Consider the following 17,121-nt stretch of genomic DNA (forward strand, 5'->3'; position numbering starts at 1 on the left):
AAAAAGCTGCTTCTTGGCAAAAGAAACAATCAAAGAGGTGAAGAGAGAGCCTACATTTGGGGAGCAAATTTTTGCCACACACACATCAGATAGAGCACTAATCTCCAAGATATATAAAGAACTCAAAAAAACAAACAACCCAATCAATAATTTGGGCTAAGGAACTGAACAGACACCTCTTGGAAGAAGATATACATTCAATCAACAAATATAAGAAAAAATGTTCAACATCTCTAGCAATTAGAGAAATGCAAATCAAAACTACTCTAAGATTTCATCTCACACCAGTCAGAATGGCAGTTATCAAGAATACAGACAACAATAAGTGTTGCCGAGGATGTGGGGGAAAAGGCACGCTTATACATTGCTGATGGGATTGCAAATTTGTTCAACCACTCTGGAAAGCAGTATGGAGATTCCTTAGAAAATTTAGAATGGAACCACCATTTGACCCAGCTATCCCATTTCTCAGTCTCTACCCATAGGACTTAAAATCAGCATACTGTAGTAACACAGCCACATCTATGTTTATAGCAGCTCAGCTCACAATAGCTAAATTGTGGAACCAACCTAGGTGCTCTTTAATAGGTGAATGGTTAAAGAAACTGTGGTATAAATACACAAGGAAATATTACTGAACATTAAAAGAAAATAAAGGTTGGCTCCTCCTTCTCCAAGATGGCGTCCTTGCTGTAGTCGGAGCCGGTTCTCTATCTAGTCCAAGGAGAAAAGAAGGTTTGGGCCCGCTTTGGCTGCTCTGCTTCTGCCGCTATTGTAGCGAGCTGCAGTCGCTGGAATGTGTGTGTCACGAGGTGGACTCCCATTATTGTCCCAGTTGCTTAGAAAATATGCCATCAGCCGAAGCCAAACTAAAAAAAAAAAAAATAGATGTGCCAACTGCTTTGACTGTCCTGGCTGCATGCACACACTATTTACCCGGGCAACAAGCATCTCCACACAGCTCCCAGATGACCCAGCCAAAAACCACCATGAAGAAAGCCTATTACTTGGCCTATGGATTTTGTCACTGGACATCTAGAGATGTGGGCATGGCAGACAAATCTGTAGCTAGTGGTGGTTGGCAGGAACCAGAAAATCTTCACACACAATGGATGAACAAATTGATTGAATATTACCAGCAGCTTGTTCAGAAAGAGAAGGTTGAGTGAGATTGCAAGAAATTGGCACGACGTAGAAACTATATGCCTCTGGCTTTTTCGGACAAATATAGTCTTGGAACCAGGCTTCAGCTACCACAAGCTGGTGTATCCATCAGTATCCTTGCTGGGCTTTCCCTTAAAGAAGGAAAGGACCAGAAAGTGATAAAGATTGAGCCAACTCAGGCCGTGGATGAAGTGAAACCTCTACCTGAAGACTGTTACACAAGACCAGTAAATTTAAAAGAGGTGACTACCCTTCAGCAGCGCCTCTTACAGCCTGACTTCCAACCAATTTGTGCTTCACAAGTCTATCCTTATCACAAACATCTTCTGATCAAATGGTCCCTGCACTGCCAAAAAATGTGAACATAATTTGAGCAAGCCAGAATTTAATACAACATCTATCAAATTTAAAATCCAACTGGTTGCTGTCAATTATATTCCAGAAGTGAGAATCATGTCAATTCCCAATCTTCGCTACATGGAAGAGAGCCAGGTCCTTCTGCCCTTTACAAATCCTGTGGAAAACCTTACCCATGCGACTCTGTTTGAGTGTGAGAAGGGGGATCCTGATGATATCAATAGCACTGCTAAGGTGGTGGCGCCTCCCAAAGAGCTCATTTTAGCTGGCAAGGATGCAGCAGCAGAATATGATGAGTTGGCAGAACCCCAGGATTTTCAGGATGATCCTGACATTATAGCCTTCAGAAAGGCCAACAAAGTGGGCATTTTCATCAAAGTTACCCCCCAACGTGAGGAGGGTGAAGTAACCGTGCCCTTCAAGATGAAGCATGATTTTAAAAACCTGGCAGCTCCAATCTGCCCCATTGAAGAAACTGACCAAAGCACAGAAGTCATCTGGCTCACCCAGCATGTGGAACTCAGCTTGGGCCTGCTTCTTCCTTAAAAGGTTACTTTGGTGGGCAGATTCCACCTGAGACAATGTCAACACAGACCTGTGTTAAAACATGGAAGCTCCTGCTTCATTAGGCTTTGTTTATCATGTTGTACCCATGCACTACTCGGTCCTCTTCCTAAGGGTAGGAGCACAAGCCAGGCATCAGGAACACAGGGTAACTGCTGTTCCTCTTGCTGTCACCTCTATTGACACCAGTCAATCTGTGTTTCCCTCACTGAGCCCTGCACATTGAATAACACAACATAGCTCCATCCCAGTAAAGGGGATGGCTGTTCCTCAGAGTGGTGTTAGATTTACCACCTGAGAAACTGACTATACTATCTCTTGATCTGATCTCACAAAGGATCACAATCTGACAGTTGAAACTTAACAGTGATAACCCAAAGGTGGACCTGCTATTAATGATCCAGCATTGGTCTCAATGTACCAGCTGCTTTCTGCATTCCAGTATATATCATCTAAAACATACCCCTTTATTTGCCAACATGGCTCTCATTTTGTCATAGATTTATGTTTAGCAAAAAAAATAGAATTGACATATTATCTTTAGTTTTGTGATGTTTGGAAAAACCTGTGAAATAAGGCATTCTCATTTACCCTCTTTCTAGATGAATATGGGACACTAATTTATCAGTTGCTTTTAATTTTTTCCCAGAACAATATGAAGCTTTTTCTTTTAAGAATGTGAAAGAAGCAAGGAATTACATGTCATATCAAGAAGGTAGCGAATTCCATTTGTTTTAAGTTTTGCCCCAATACCTAGGAATGAATGCTGCCACAGGACGCAGTCTTTGTTCTTACCCCTCATCCTCTCTTTTCTGCTCTGCCTTTTTAATTCAATAAATTTTTCTGAGAAAAAAAAAAAGAGAGAGAGAATAAAATTATGGCATTTGCAGGTAAATGGATGGAGTTGGAGAATATCATGCTAAGCGGAGTAAGCTAATCCCAAAAGAACCAAAGGCCAAATGTTCTCTCTGATAAGTGGATGCTGATCCATAATGGGAGGCAGGGGGCATAGGAAAAATGAAAGAACTTTGATTGGGCAAAGTGGAGGGAGCAGTGGGGAGGGTGCATAGGGGTAGGAAAGATGGTGGAATGAGATGGACATCATTACCCTACGTACATGTATGACTGCACATATGATGCGATGCTACATTGGGTACAACCAGAGAAATAAAGTTGTGCAGCAATTGTGTACAATGAATCAAAATACTTTCTACTGTCACATATACCTAATTAAAATAAATTAATTAATTAAAAAAATCAGACACCAAAATAAACAGAATTTGGAACTAACCTGCTAACTTAGTATTTTACCCAATATTAAACAACTTTTCAGTCTCTTTGTTTTTAATATTAATAATATTTTCATAGTGATGTTTTGTTTCACTTAGTGTTTTTAGGGCTGGATATGGTGGCCCATACCTCAACTCAGGAGGATTGCAAGTTCAAGGCCAGCCTCAGCAATTTAGCAAGACCCTAAGCATTTTAGTAAGACCCTGTCTCAAGTTAAAAAATAAAAATAATAATAAAATATATAATAAAAATAAAAATAGCTAGGTGAAGTAGCACTGTCTTCAATCCCCAGTACCAAAGAAAAACAAACACCAACAAAAAAAAAAGTGGGGATGTTGCTTAGTGGTAAAAGGCCACTGGGTTCAATTCCTAGTAACCCCATACACACAGATTTTTTTTAATGTTTAAATGTTATTTATTTATTTATTTAGGTATTGGTGATTGATTACCATTGTGCTACATCCCCAGCCTTTTTTTACTTTTTATTTTGAGACAGGTTCTGGCAAAGTTGCTGAGGTCATGGTCTCCAACTTTTCCTCAGCCTCCGAGTCACTGGAATTACAGGTGTGTACCACCACACCCAGCCTCAAATAAAACTTCTTGACAAATAATAAAAGTTACTTCAAATAGAATTTTTTTAAAAAATTTTAAAAATTTTAGATAACTGTTGTTTCTCATTTTTATCTTTAAATTTATTTTATTTTGTGGGTGTGCTTCATTATGAACATTTATAATATATTAATATAATTTATGAATAAGTAAATATTATATGTTAGAATTATATATTCAAAAGTGTTCTTCTGATAGAACACGTGATCAAAAAGTATGAAGCTCATGCTTGGGAAATGCTGTTTGTTTGTAGCATTCAACACCAGACAAGGACCAACCAGATATCTATCTGTAAAGCGTTATTTCAGTCAATCATGACAGATCCACTCATAGCCACTAAAAATGATGTGTACTGCCACAGACACAAAGAGGGGGAGGCAAAGACAGATGCACAGTGTGTGCTTTACTGGTTTCTTTCTAGACATTTGTACACTCAACACACATACACTCTATCTCACACCCCAATCCTTTATTGCCTTGGAAGAAGGAGCCTGGGAACCCAGAGAGCTTACACTATTTGAATATTTTTATTACATGCAGAATTTCCTTTTATTTTAAAAAAGCTGACCCCCCCCCCAAAAAAAAAGAAAGAAACCATCACTTCAAAATGTGAGATAAGTAAAATACTGCCTCTTAATAGCTAGATATTCTGTACATACATAATTATTTCCTTAGGAGAACCTCCTCTAAATAAAATAGTCATTATGTAAACATATTTCAAGGTTTACCTACATTTGACAAACTGTCCTCCAGAAAGATTTATCCTTATTGTCTGATATTCTAACCACTAGCCAGTTAGAGCTATTTGAAATTAAAGTTTAAATTAATTTGAATTAAGTAAATTTTATTTATTTATTTGTTTGTTTATTTCAGTGGTGGGGATTAGACCCAGGGGCTCTCACATGTTCTGCAAGCACACTACCACCAAGCCACATCCTCAGTCCCCAGAATTAAGTAAAATCACAAACACTTCCTGGACTAGCTTATTAAGTATTTAATAGCAACACAGAATGTTTTACTAAAAGCCCAGGGATAAGACCAGTTTCTGCTCTCACTACCAGCACATGAATGCACCTGTTTTTCTGCATCTTTACCAGTACTGAACATTGTCATACTTTCTTGTCTTTGTCAATTTAATAATTGAAAGATGAAGTTTGTTGCTTCAATTTGCATACCCCAAACATTTATAAGCTATTTGCATTTCTTCCTTTGTTAACTTTTTAGTAAAAATTTTCTATGTTTAAGAATTCCTCTAATAGCTACAGAATAATTTACTCATGTGCATGCCAGAGACAGCATAGTATAAATCTTGCCTGATTTGTTTTAGTTATGCTAACAGATATAATGAAAATGCTGGAGTATAAAGAATGTCCTTCCTTACCTAATATCACATTGTCCCTTTGCAGAGAGATCCTTGTGTTCTTTGATCATATTTATATATCTAGTATCCCTCAGAGGAAAGAAATCAGACAAAAGTGGGTCCAAGTCCCACCTCCTCTGCTTTCTGAGATTTTCCTGTAAAATTAAAATAACAATACCTATCTTTCTAGATTAGTATGAAAAATATAAGTTATGCAGAATGTCTAGCCCACTGCCCCATGTGTGGCAGACAGCTCCTGTTTTCATTGTTGCCTGGGTTTACCTTGCCTAGTCATCTGTGTGCTGTGGCCTTCTTTCCTAGGGATGGTCAGACTCTCTGAACTTAGATCCACAGTTCACAATTCTAGGCCCATCAAGACGGCCACCACCTTGCCAGATAACATCATCACCCAGCGAGAAGATGCAGGAAGGGCAGTGGAGGAGGAAGAGCAGGAAGCAGACACTGAAATCCGGCCTCGGAGGAGGAAAGCAGCCAGGCTGCTCGAGGCAGTAACAAAGGTTGAGCCAGAGAAGTGTAGAGGAAAGAGGCAGAAGGACTTTGACATATCAGAACAAAATGAATCCAGTGATGAGGAGAGCCAGAAAAAAGAGAGAACTCATGCTACAGAGGAGCCATGGACTCAGAATCAGCAGAAGCTTCTGGAAATGGCATTACAGCAGTATCCAAAAGGGGCCTCTGACCGTTGGGACAAAATAGCCAAATGTGTCCCAGCTAAGAGCAAGGTAAGTGAATGGGGAGAAAGGTGACTGTATGCTGGTATAGAGTCCCACCAACGTGGCTACAGTCCCTGTACCTACTTCATTTGTCACACACAAATCTGTCATCAGCTGTCCGTCTGCTCTCATATTTGCCAGTTATCTTCCAGCATATTTTTTCCTTAACATATGAATCTGTGTGATCATTTGATTGGTGGGTGTAAGTGAGGTCAAGAAGCTAAAAATTTAGTTATTATACAGACTAGCTGATTTTTCCCAGAGAAGATTCCATTTTTGGAACATTCACTTCACCTCTACAATATGCCAGGCTCCTTGAGAGTTTGCTCTACTCAGTCAGGCAGTTGAAAGAAGCATGAACTGGCGCGAGCATCATCCTCACCACAGAAGCAGCAGCCAGCCAGCAGGCCATGGTTGGAAGTGGGATGGGTCATAAAATGACAAGGCCCTCTTTGCTCTGTAAAAGGCTTAAAACCAAAGGGACCTGTGGGGTAGAACTACCTTGCTATTATCAAGATAACCATCAGTTCTGTGATGTGAATTTGGACCTGGTTGTAGCACCTGGCCACCCCCAGGCTCTAAGGCAGGACTCTCTTGGGTGGGGTCAGTGTAGGACTGACATTTAGGTCTTGACCTGCCCTCTGTAACCTGGGCTGTTTATAATTGACTTCTTTCCTGTTTACAGCTCTTAGTATCTGCTAAAGTGCACCTGCAGGTCATTCTCAAATAAAATCTCAGAAGAGAAGAAGGGTTGTCTCCTACAGAGAGCCAGCCCCTGCCCCAGGCTCGGTGCTCTCCCTGCTTGGGATCTGACAGTTTGGAGCTATAGAGCTTCAGGGTGTGATCTTTTCAACATGCCCTTTCCCGCCACACTCGTCTCCTGGAGTTCTCACAGTCTGAGGCATCAGGAATGCCAGAAATCAAAAGAACCAATCTCTAGTGCCTTCTGTGCCTATCACTTAGTAGCCTCTGGGCATACTGATGCTCATTTACATTCTTTTTTTTTTTTTAATTGGAAAAAATCTAGCTTGTGGCCATGCATGTCCCTGAGTGCACAGGTCTAGTTATCTATCACCTACTTTAAGATGATGAAGTTGAGAGTTCCTGGGGAGAAAAATAAACCATTAGCAGTTGATCTATTTGGGAAGCACAGATTCTCCTACTCTCTCCAACTGGTTTGCCAGAAGTAATTATTTCCCCTGAGTTTCATTCGCGTCAGTCAGGACACCAGCATTTATATGTGTAATGAATTGGCAATGGCTGGAAATAAAGGAGCTGGAACTGTGGATTCCTTGGGACAGAACACTCAGAAACCCATTGCCTAGGGGTTTGGAAGTGTCCTGTTTTCAGCTAGGAAAGGGCAGGGTTCCCATAAGCCTTGACTTGAGGAGCGGGTCCCGGAGCAGCTGCGCCCAGCCTGGCTGTGGAGGCTCCTGCCAGCCCTCTCATGGGGATGTAGGGCGCCTGGGCGGAGCCTTGCCACCTCTCAGCTCAGCACTTGGGCTAATGTGTTCAGACTTAGGTTGGTTCCATACACTGGGCAGCTAGGAACACATGGCTGCTGAGGAAACACTGATATTTTTAAAGACCATAGGTGAGTGTCTTTGCAGATGCAGGAAGGGCACTTCCTGGAAGATGCTTGTGCACTACGGCCATGTTGCAGGCCTCAGAAAGGAATGTCCACAACACCTCATAAAGTCATCTGCTCTAGACAGAATTACTTACCCAGTCCCTGGCTCAACAAAGGCTAGTGTTGTTTGAACAGAAACAGAATGAATTCTGGAAAGTACCTGGAGATCAATGTGAGAATTCTGAAGCCCCTGCCCACCATCACCCCCTCCCTGCTTTAATCCCACCGAAGGTACAACACCTCCAGGCAGCTGAGCCAAGGCAGCAGGATAGAGCATTCCACATACTCCAGAGCTCCCTGCAGGCCAGTGTCCTGGGGACGGGCTGATGTGGCCCACCCAGGAAGGTTTCAGAGGCCCCCAGGGAGAGGTAGACACAAATGAGAGTAATATTGTGGCTGCTGGGTCTCTAGTTTCTTGGTTTCTCTGAAGTGGCAGGTGATATCAGTGGAATGTAACATAATAGCTGTCCTTAGCAAGTCGAACCTGGTAAAGAGAATATTCCTCACAAACAGCTGCCCTGGGCCCTCACCCCTTGTTTAGCACTTTCACCTTGGGCACGCTTGCTTCCACCAGTTCCTCCTTCACCTGTCCAATGCGGCTAACCAGGTCTGCCTTGTGCCAAGCTGGGCCTGCCCAGGAAATCCAGAAGGGGCCGGGACAAGGCCATGGACACAAGGCCACCTAACTAGCACTGGGCATAGGCCAATGCCCAGGCCGCACCCTGCTGGCGCAGCTGCACACACAGGAACAGGTTGTAACTGTTCCACCTCTTCTTTTCCTTCCTACAGGAAGACTGCATCGCTAGGTACAAGCTGCTGGTTGAACTGGTCCAAAAGAAAAAACAAGCTAAAAGCTGAATGTTCTGGAAGATGATATTCACGTTCATTTTCCAAAATGAGTATTTCAAAAATCTTATGCAGAAATTTGCATTTTGTACCTCAGTATTTCTATACGTCACGTGCCTTAGTAATAAATAAATAAATAAATAATAGATGTTGTGCTGCATTGTTTAAACAAATCCTGTGTTAAGGGGAGAAAAGAATTTGGGTATTTAACAGATTATTTCTCCTCCCTGCAAAGTTTACTTTTGGGGGAATGTTTCAAAAACTATGTTTTAGCAACCAGGCATACATGTTGTTAAAGGAACATAAACATGAACTAATGTGTAAGAATTCAAATTTAATGTGTTTCTCTAAAAGGCATAACATTTAAGCTAGGCGCATGACTATAATCCCAGCAGTTTAGGAGCTGAGGCAGGAGGAGAGCAAGTTTAAGGCCAGCCTCAGCAACTTAGTAAGACCCTAAGCAACTTAGTGAGACCCTGTCTCAAAATGAAAAATAAGGGCTAGTGAGGTGGCTCAAGGGTAAAGTGCCCCTGGGTTTGATCTCCAGTACCAAAAAAAAAAGTGTGTGTGTGTATGTGTGTGTGTGTGTGTGTGTGTGTAAAATGCATAACAACGTCTTCATTGGGGTTGAGTAGCAGGATGAAGTTGCTTAGAGATAAACCATCTGGCTAGCTAAGAATAACAGGAGGTTCTCTTAATTAGTTATGTGTATCTAGGAGGTAAAAAGTGTCTAAATGAGCAAAGGACATTGGACATAGGGTGGTAAAGTCAGAAGTGTGGGCTGCTTAGTAGAAATGTGGCCCCAACTAATAGAATTGCCAAGGAACATGCAGAAAAGTATTAGGAACTGATGGAACTGTGTCCTGTTTTTTCAAGACCTGAGTTAAAGTCACCGTTTTGTACCGTCAGCCTCAGTGGAGGCTGGTCTCATTGTTCACTTTTGAGCTGGCGCTGTCTTCTGAGTCTCCCTTTTGAAATCTGTCACCATCTGCTCAGTGCTGGATAGAGTGTGGTCACTGCAGCCTGAGCTTGGAAAACACAAAGATGACCAGGGCACATTCCAGAGAAATGACTTGATAAGATGCCTATAAAGGTGTCACTCTTCCCTAAGGATTAAAATGAGGCTACAGCTTTCTGAAGGAAACATTGGGGGACAGAGGTCACCACTGCACTGAGTGTTCACAAGAGGACATGGAGCCAGGTAAGCCAACCCTGAGCCCCTCCCCAAAAGCAGATGACAAGAGGCCTCTGGTGTCAGCTGACCTGGGCGCCACACAGCTCTGAGTGGAAGTTGTAGGGAACTCACACTTCAGAGGCCGAGTTGCCTAGTCCCCAAAAGAGCAGGTGACCAGCTCTGTTTTGCTTTTCACTGGACACCGGAGTTATGGGGAAGCTTCCTTCAGCCTCAGTGTCCTGGGGAAGGGAGGCTGTGTCTACCTGGCCAGGAGGGGAGAGGGACAGGACCTTCGCACTCAGTAGTGCTCACCTGCCCTCTTCCCAGCAACAAACCAGGACCATGAGTCCTGGGGAGGGCTCCAGGTGGTGCATTCACAGGGTCACACACCCCCCTCTCCCTTATCTAGGGCAGCTCCAGAGAATAAAACTAGTACACGGGGAGGAACAGAGGAGAGAATGTCCTGGCTGTGTTCCAGGCCTGGGTCCCTCTGGTCCAACCTCAGACCTATCTGCCATGCAGCCTGTGACATCCTGTGACCACCCTGCCATTAGATCACCCTTTTTATTTAAAGCATCTTAAACTGGATTTCTGTTATATATATACACACACACACACACACACACACACACACACACACACACTCCACCCTGGAATCCCCAAACTTGTCACCTTTTCTCAACTCCTTGGGAATCTAAGGCATGGTCTCTTCAGAGGCCTGTCTCTGACTTCTGGGTGAGTAGCATTCTCCATGGCTCCCCCTCTTCTGGGGACTGCAGGAGTTGAGGGGTTTGAAGGAGGACCAGTGGGGAGACATGCATGGGTTCCTGACTCTCAGAGGCCAGTGAGAGGACAACACACACAAGGCTGTGGTCTAGTGAAGCCACCTCCAAAAGGGACCTAAAACTACACAGCCTGGGGACCAAAGCTTAGGCACCAGCTGTGCTCATTGACAGCCCTGACTGCCCAGCCCAGACAGCATGCTGGGGCCTCCCCACATCTTTCCACCTCTGTCCTCCCTTCAGAAGCATCCAGGTTCCCTGCACTCCCCAGCTGCCTGTGCAAGTGGCCTTTGCCTGCTTTTTTGTTCTGCCTCAGCAAGGACATCAGGCAAGCACTCTGCCACTGATCTACACCCCCTGCGCTTTTTTCTTGTAAGAAGGGAAGAGATGGCGAGCACTGCCATGTGAATGTCTGTCTTGCCCTGCCTGACTACACAGGAAGGTGGAAGGTCCCAGGTTGGGAGGCGGGGATTCTAGTTCTGCAGCACCCTCCAGGGACCTGCAGCTTCTTTGGAGTATCGTCTTCAGAGTCTATAGGACATTCTTGGTTATATTCTCAACAAGGCCATTACTAAGTCTTTGGGGGTGAATTTGATACTTGCAAACAGCCAAAGATCCTGGAGGACAGTCACTGTGCTGCATGGAACAGCACTTTGGGCAGCGTCCCCAGAATAAGGCACCATCTCTCCAGGCCTGAGCCTCAGAGGCGCCGTGTGTCTTGTTCCCTTGCTGTCCTGCTGTGTGTGGCATGTGTGCAGTCAGACCCCACTGGAGGTTGGGAGGTGGGGGTACTGGCTCCCTAGTGTCTACTGAGCTATGTGATGTCAAGATTGTCGTCTTAATTCTTAAACAGAGAATAATGGTAGTTGCTCTGGTTGTTGGGTGATGAGATAATTGTGAAATCTTGAACACACTACCCAGCTGGTCAAAAGCAATAGGTATTAGGTTTCTTTCTGACTGTCCAAGCCTCCATTACTATCATTTCTGTGTGATTGTGGACACCGTCAGCAGAGCTGATGGGCCAGCATCAGGTTCCCTCCGTTCTCATTCCTAGCCTCCAGGCCCAGTGCCCATCTTGGGTCCCTATGTGGACTCACCAGCTCTGCAGAATCTTCCTGTGTCTTCAATTGTCATTCTCAGGGAGAGGGCCTAATCATCCACCAGGCGCCCTATTGGTCTCACCCAAAAAGGCCAACGCCTGTGCTGTAATGATTATTCTAAGGCAGCCAGTAGGCCAAGGTGGACCAAGAAGAACCCGAGGCTACACCTCAGTTCAGACCTCAGCTGGGCGACTGATGACCTGGGGCCTGGACAAGTTAGTTTAGCCTCTCTCTGAAGTTTGTTTTTGGTAAGGAAAATGCAAGTGCTAATGTCTGATGGCCACCTTGAGCCCAGTGAGGAAGGTGTTGGGACCAAGTTGTGCCAGACGGTTGGATTAAGGTTTGGAAAAGGCGTGTGGTTCCTAGGGAGAAGGGGGCTTGGCACCTGAGGAGGTGGGCAAGGCCTGAGCCATGGGATCCATCCCATCCAGAGTCTCCACTCGGACCCAGCCGGGCTGAGAGCAGCAGATGGCAGATGTCTGTTTCTGTTGAGTTGTTTGGACAAAGCACTGGGCAGGCCCTGGGCACTGGCTTCCTCCCTCTATGGATACTGTGCCTGCTGGCCAGGCATCTGCTCCTGCCCAGCTCTGAACAGCCAGGCCAGTGGCTCTGCGAGGGAGCCCTGCCCTGGGATCTCTGCCTTCATCTTCTCGAGTCTTATGCTTTAATGATTTAAATGTACTTTCCCCATTAAGGGCCCAAGTCTTAGCACTACTGTTTCTTTAAAACCCTGAGAGCACCAATTCTTAAAACCCACTCATCTCATCTCATTTGTCCTCATAAGACCCAGCTGGGCCAATAGGCTCTTGGCTGCCCGGCAGGGCTGACAGCCACTCTCTGTGCGGTCAGGCTGAGCTGGGTTTCTCTCCCAGCTGTGTCTTAGAATGCTCTGTCAGGGGACAGGGTGAGGAGTGGGCATCAGGGAAGCAAATTGCTTAGATTTTCAGCAGATCATCCGATTCTTCTGTGAAATTTGCCTCAGGAACAATGCAGACCTCCTGCGCGCCTCTCTCTCCTTGATGGCTCCACGTGGGCCTGGGGCCTGGTGGCCCTCTGCCCCGCTAGGGCGCTTTCAACTAGAAGCCAGCGGCCAACGGCTTTACTCTTGTACTGGTGTTTGCAAACTCCCATCTCCATTTGAAAATCAAATCTTAAAACTTTCCACTGGAAAAGTTTATGGATGCCTTATGAAGTGCCTCTTGCTGGCTGGACTTTGCCTTGACATGTGCCACCCCACTCCCAAGACCCCTCCAATATAGAGAGCTGAGGAACTGTAAACAGCAGGCATCTATCCCTGCTCAAGTCGTCAAGGTATTTGCTGTAGTTATCTGTTTTAGCAGACAGGCTTTTTCCTGAAATTAAAATGGTGACATGTAAACAGTGATGTTCTGTATACACAGGGAGTCTATGTGTCCCACACTGCCCAAGACAGCCCCAGTTTAGACCCAGCTAGGGCCATTCGGTTACCTGGCCACCCTGGTAATGGGGTATTGCTAACAGATGGCCACTCCCAGACGCCTGCAGATCCTGGAGGGACCCCCCCCCCCCCCAGAGGAAGAATGGCAGAGAGATTTCAGTGTGTTTTGATTTAGGAAGCCCAGGAGGGGCGGTGGTGTGCCAAGCTGACCCCCAGACCCCCACAGGCCCTCACTGCCACCACACCACCCAGGTGGTCTCAGACCTTTTAAGACCAGGGCTTGCCCCTAGTGGACAAGGTGAGGCAAGGCTTCGGATGAGAACGTGACTGCGGTGACTTCACCTGTCGAGGTTGGGAAGATGGCTATTTCATCCTAAATTTTAAGGCCCTGTCATCATCCGAGTTAAGGTCCTAAGCAAAGCCAACTTCATTAGCATGTGTGACTTCCCTTCTGAGTCTGCAGACACAGGTGCTATGTCAGGTCGGGGTCAGCTTGGGTGTTGGCTTCACAGACCAAACCCAAGGTTGTCAGATGAGTGGCCTCTGAACTGTGTTGGCCCTTCAGGGTGCCCGCAGCCTCCCTGGGCCATTTGCAAGGATTGGGGAGGCTCACCAAAGTCCTCTGCGGGTTGTAACAGTGGTCGGCCGTGTCACGGGGCTGAGGTCTAGGCAGGAACTGGTCTTTCTAGTCATAGAGGCTGTCAGCAGTGCCTGTCCTCCCTGCCAGATGGCTCTGCCCTTGCGGAAGCCCACCCACTGTCCTGCTGTCGCCCGTCTCCTGTGTGGGTGACCTGTTGGCTGCAACCTTGGACTCTATTCACTTGGGAGCTAAATGAATATGCCAGAAAACCAAGCAGCTGGTTGTTCCTCTGTGGCCGGTAAAGGAAGAATGACTGCCCAGGATAGACAGGGACCACTGGCACCAGAGGACAGACGCATGTCAGTGAAGGGGTGCTGGGCGCTGCCCTGTGTGGAAAGCCCAGGGGGCTAGCGACGTGAGGAGGGGGCACGCTCTTCCCTCCTGCCCTGCCTGGGACACAGCCAAGAGCTGGCACCTGGGCCAGAGGAACACACCAGCTGCTCAGGCTGAAGCCAAGGAGCACAGGCTTCCTGAAAACCCCTCACAGCAGTCAAGTTACCTTCTCCTGTCCTCCTTTGTGTCACATGCAGGAACTGCCCCAGGAACCTAATCCTGAGTCAGTCATAAAGGAAAATGAACAGCCTCCCATATTTCCTCATTACTCAAAAAGAAATACTGTGTAAAACAGAAGATAAATTAATCACTTAAACCAAATCCTCTTGGCTACAGAGTGTTCCAGGAGGAAGATGTCGCCATGGTAAACAGTGGTGTCTGCGTGGACTTGACCTCACTGTTCCCCTGTTGAAGAACTCACTGACAAAATCCCACTGGAAACTTCCCCTTTGGCCACACCTAGACCTGCCCTGTATATTAGAACTGGAATCAGGGATGGATTCTGGGAAGAGCACCTGCCTGGCATGCATGGGGCCCTGGGTACCCACCAGCCCTGCAGGAAACAACCCCTGGAATTTAAAAATCGAGTGTGGACATTTGGGGCAGGAGAGGAAAGAGCCTGGCCTGGGTGGCTGAGTGAGCCAGGGAGCAGTCAGCCCACTGAAACTGACTCACTCCAACCCCAAGCCTGGACGCTCCAAACCCTCCGCCTGCTCTGCCACCCACCTTCTTGCTGCCAAGGAATCCGCTTTGTTTCTGGCCCACCTTCGCAGGAGCCAAGCCCGCCCACGTCATGTCCCGGGCACTGCTTGGCTGCTCCCATGGTGCTGGCATTCAGTGACTGGTCCACAGGTACGTTCCCTGCACCAGGAGGGCCAGAACACGAGCCCGTCTCTGACCTCCTATCTTGGACTGCGGGAATGCACAGCGTTAGAGAAACAACCTTGACACCAGGACTCTGGGGACAGAGCCAGAAGAGATGGTGGGGCCCAGCCACAGCCACTGTTCTTAAAGCTGGGGTACGTGGAGGCTTTCCAAAGCCAACTGATGCCCTTTCCTCCTTGCCAGGAGGGCCGGAAGGCTGGTAGTGGGGTAGCCTGGCAGAGCCATTTGAGGGCATCTTGTTATGCCTTACCCCCAGGGGCAGCCCAGGCCTTTGCTGTCTTTTTTCTGGTTTGGGGGATTGGACTTTGATTCCAAAAGTAAAAAAAAAAAAAAAAAAAAAAAAATGTAGTGTTGGGAAGGGTTATAGAAAAGATTAGTGTTATGGAGATTAAACGCAGGTCATCCATCAAAATGAAGAAACTCTCAGGCATTCAAGAGGTTGCAGAGCAAGTAAGGGTTGCAGGGCAAGAAAGGGCCCTGGTTTATGAGGTCCCTACTCCTGCTTCTCTTCACTTGGACCAAGGCAGGAAAGCTTCAGCCCAGCACAGTTTTCCTCATAGACCCACAATAAAACCCAAGAGCATGCATTTAAGTCTATGTTTATGGTGCCAAAGTTTCATAGTGGGATAAACCACGAAGGTGTCAACATCAGTTTGATTTCCAGTCCCACCGGGGTTTCTCCTGTGTTTGTTTTCTGTAGTGCTGGGGACTGACTGAACAAGGCCTTGGGCGTGCTAGGCAAGCACTCTCTGAGCTATAGCCGCAGCCGTCTCCTGTTTCTTCACTAGTTCCTCTCCAGTCCCTGTGCCATTGGGCCTTAACTGCACTCTGTGTGCTCTGTGGCCATGACAGGGTAGCAATGCTTGAGCACAGTGGTCCAGGTTTGCATAGCCCCCACCCCCGCCCCATTGGAAAGGGCAGGTGGAACCACACCTTGGCTACAGCTCACAATTAATGCAGAATCAAGGACATCCCAGTTCTACCTGCAGCCACATCCAGGTTTTTGTTTCTCTTTACCACTGGCACCTGGGAGAGGCAGAGTGAGAACAGGATAACCCTAGTTCTGCTACAGGGAGGGTGGAACTGTGCTGGGAGCTAAAGCCACACATTTGGGTTGTACTCAAGATTGATCACATTGATTACAATGTGACTGCATTCTAGGCAATGCTGGATCTCTGAGCTACACCCCCAGCACTCACATTTTTAAAAGTGGTTATGATGCCAGGTGTGGTGCACACCTGGAATTCCAGCTATTCCAGAGGTTGAGGCAGGAGGATCGCCAAGTTTGAGGTGAGCCTGGGCAATTCAGCGAGACCTTGCTGCAAAATAAAAATGGGCTGGGGATGTTGCTCAGCAGCAGAGTGTCCCTGGGTTCAATCCCTACTACCACAAACACAAAAGTAACTGTGAGGACCTAACAGTGTTAAAGTGCCCTGCAGGTGCCTATGCAGTGTCTGCTCTACAGTCACAACTACAACGTCAGACCCCGAACAGCCGGAGAAATTTGAGTGGTTATAAAGGAGAAGTCTGAGACCACAGGAAGGGTTGTGTCCCTCACCAAAGGAGGGAATCTGCTCCACAGGGAAGAGCTGCCAAACTCAAGCTGTTTGTGAACAAAGTCAGTCAAACGAAATCCACATTTCACAGGAATCTTACAGAACGGTACAGTTAGTCAAGAGGTGTGCAAAACACATTTCCTTTGTTGCAAATAACAGTTGGATTGAACTTTCAACAACATGAAAAATAATTTAAAAAACAACTTCCTGGGTTGGTGTATGTAGCTCAGTGGTAGATGCTCACACACACATGCAAAGCCCTGGGTTCTATCCCCAGCGCCATAACAAACAATTTTTTAACAGATTTCTAAACGTGTATAAAAGTTCACAGCTATCTGATTCCGAAAGTTTACACAGATAACGTGGAAAATGAAACACTGACAACAAATAAAACAGATGAACAGTATTTGAGATTTCTATTCAAAAGTACGTGACCCTTTTGCACCTTTCCCATAAAATTCCCAGGGACTATTCTGCCTGTCCACACAGTTTAGGGATCATTCCTTCCTTCCCTCCCCTGCTTGGTGATACAAAATTAAGAAAACAACACGGTGGCTTGTTTTTCTTGGCCTTTACTCTTTGTGCTTGATCTTGACCACAACCCAGCACATCCCCAGGCCCAATGCACAGGGGCGACTCAGGATCCAGCCAAGGCAAGCCCCTCAGGGCCGGCAACTCAG

The 17,121-nt window shown here is 46.2% G+C and overlaps 1 protein-coding gene and 1 pseudogene across 1 annotated transcript in view; both read left to right on the forward strand.

Annotated features, from left to right (window-relative positions):
- Positions 1–8,700, forward strand: part of Dnajc1 (DnaJ heat shock protein family (Hsp40) member C1) — a 225,857-nt gene extending 217,157 nt beyond the window's left edge. The window contains exons 11-12 of the mRNA XM_027928571.2: positions 5,666–6,087; positions 8,498–8,700. Coding sequence (XP_027784372.1) covers positions 5,666–6,087; positions 8,498–8,566 — 491 coding nt within the window. The 3' untranslated portion in view covers positions 8,567–8,700. The remainder of the gene's footprint in view (positions 1–5,665; positions 6,088–8,497) is intronic.
- On the forward strand, positions 679–2,067 carry LOC114087137 (dynactin subunit 4 pseudogene; annotated as a pseudogene).
- Positions 8,701–17,121: the final 8,421 nt, after the last annotated feature.

This window comes from Marmota flaviventris, chromosome 12, assembly GCF_047511675.1.
Source record: "Marmota flaviventris isolate mMarFla1 chromosome 12, mMarFla1.hap1, whole genome shotgun sequence".
Lineage (NCBI taxonomy): Eukaryota > Metazoa > Chordata > Mammalia > Rodentia > Sciuridae > Marmota > Marmota flaviventris.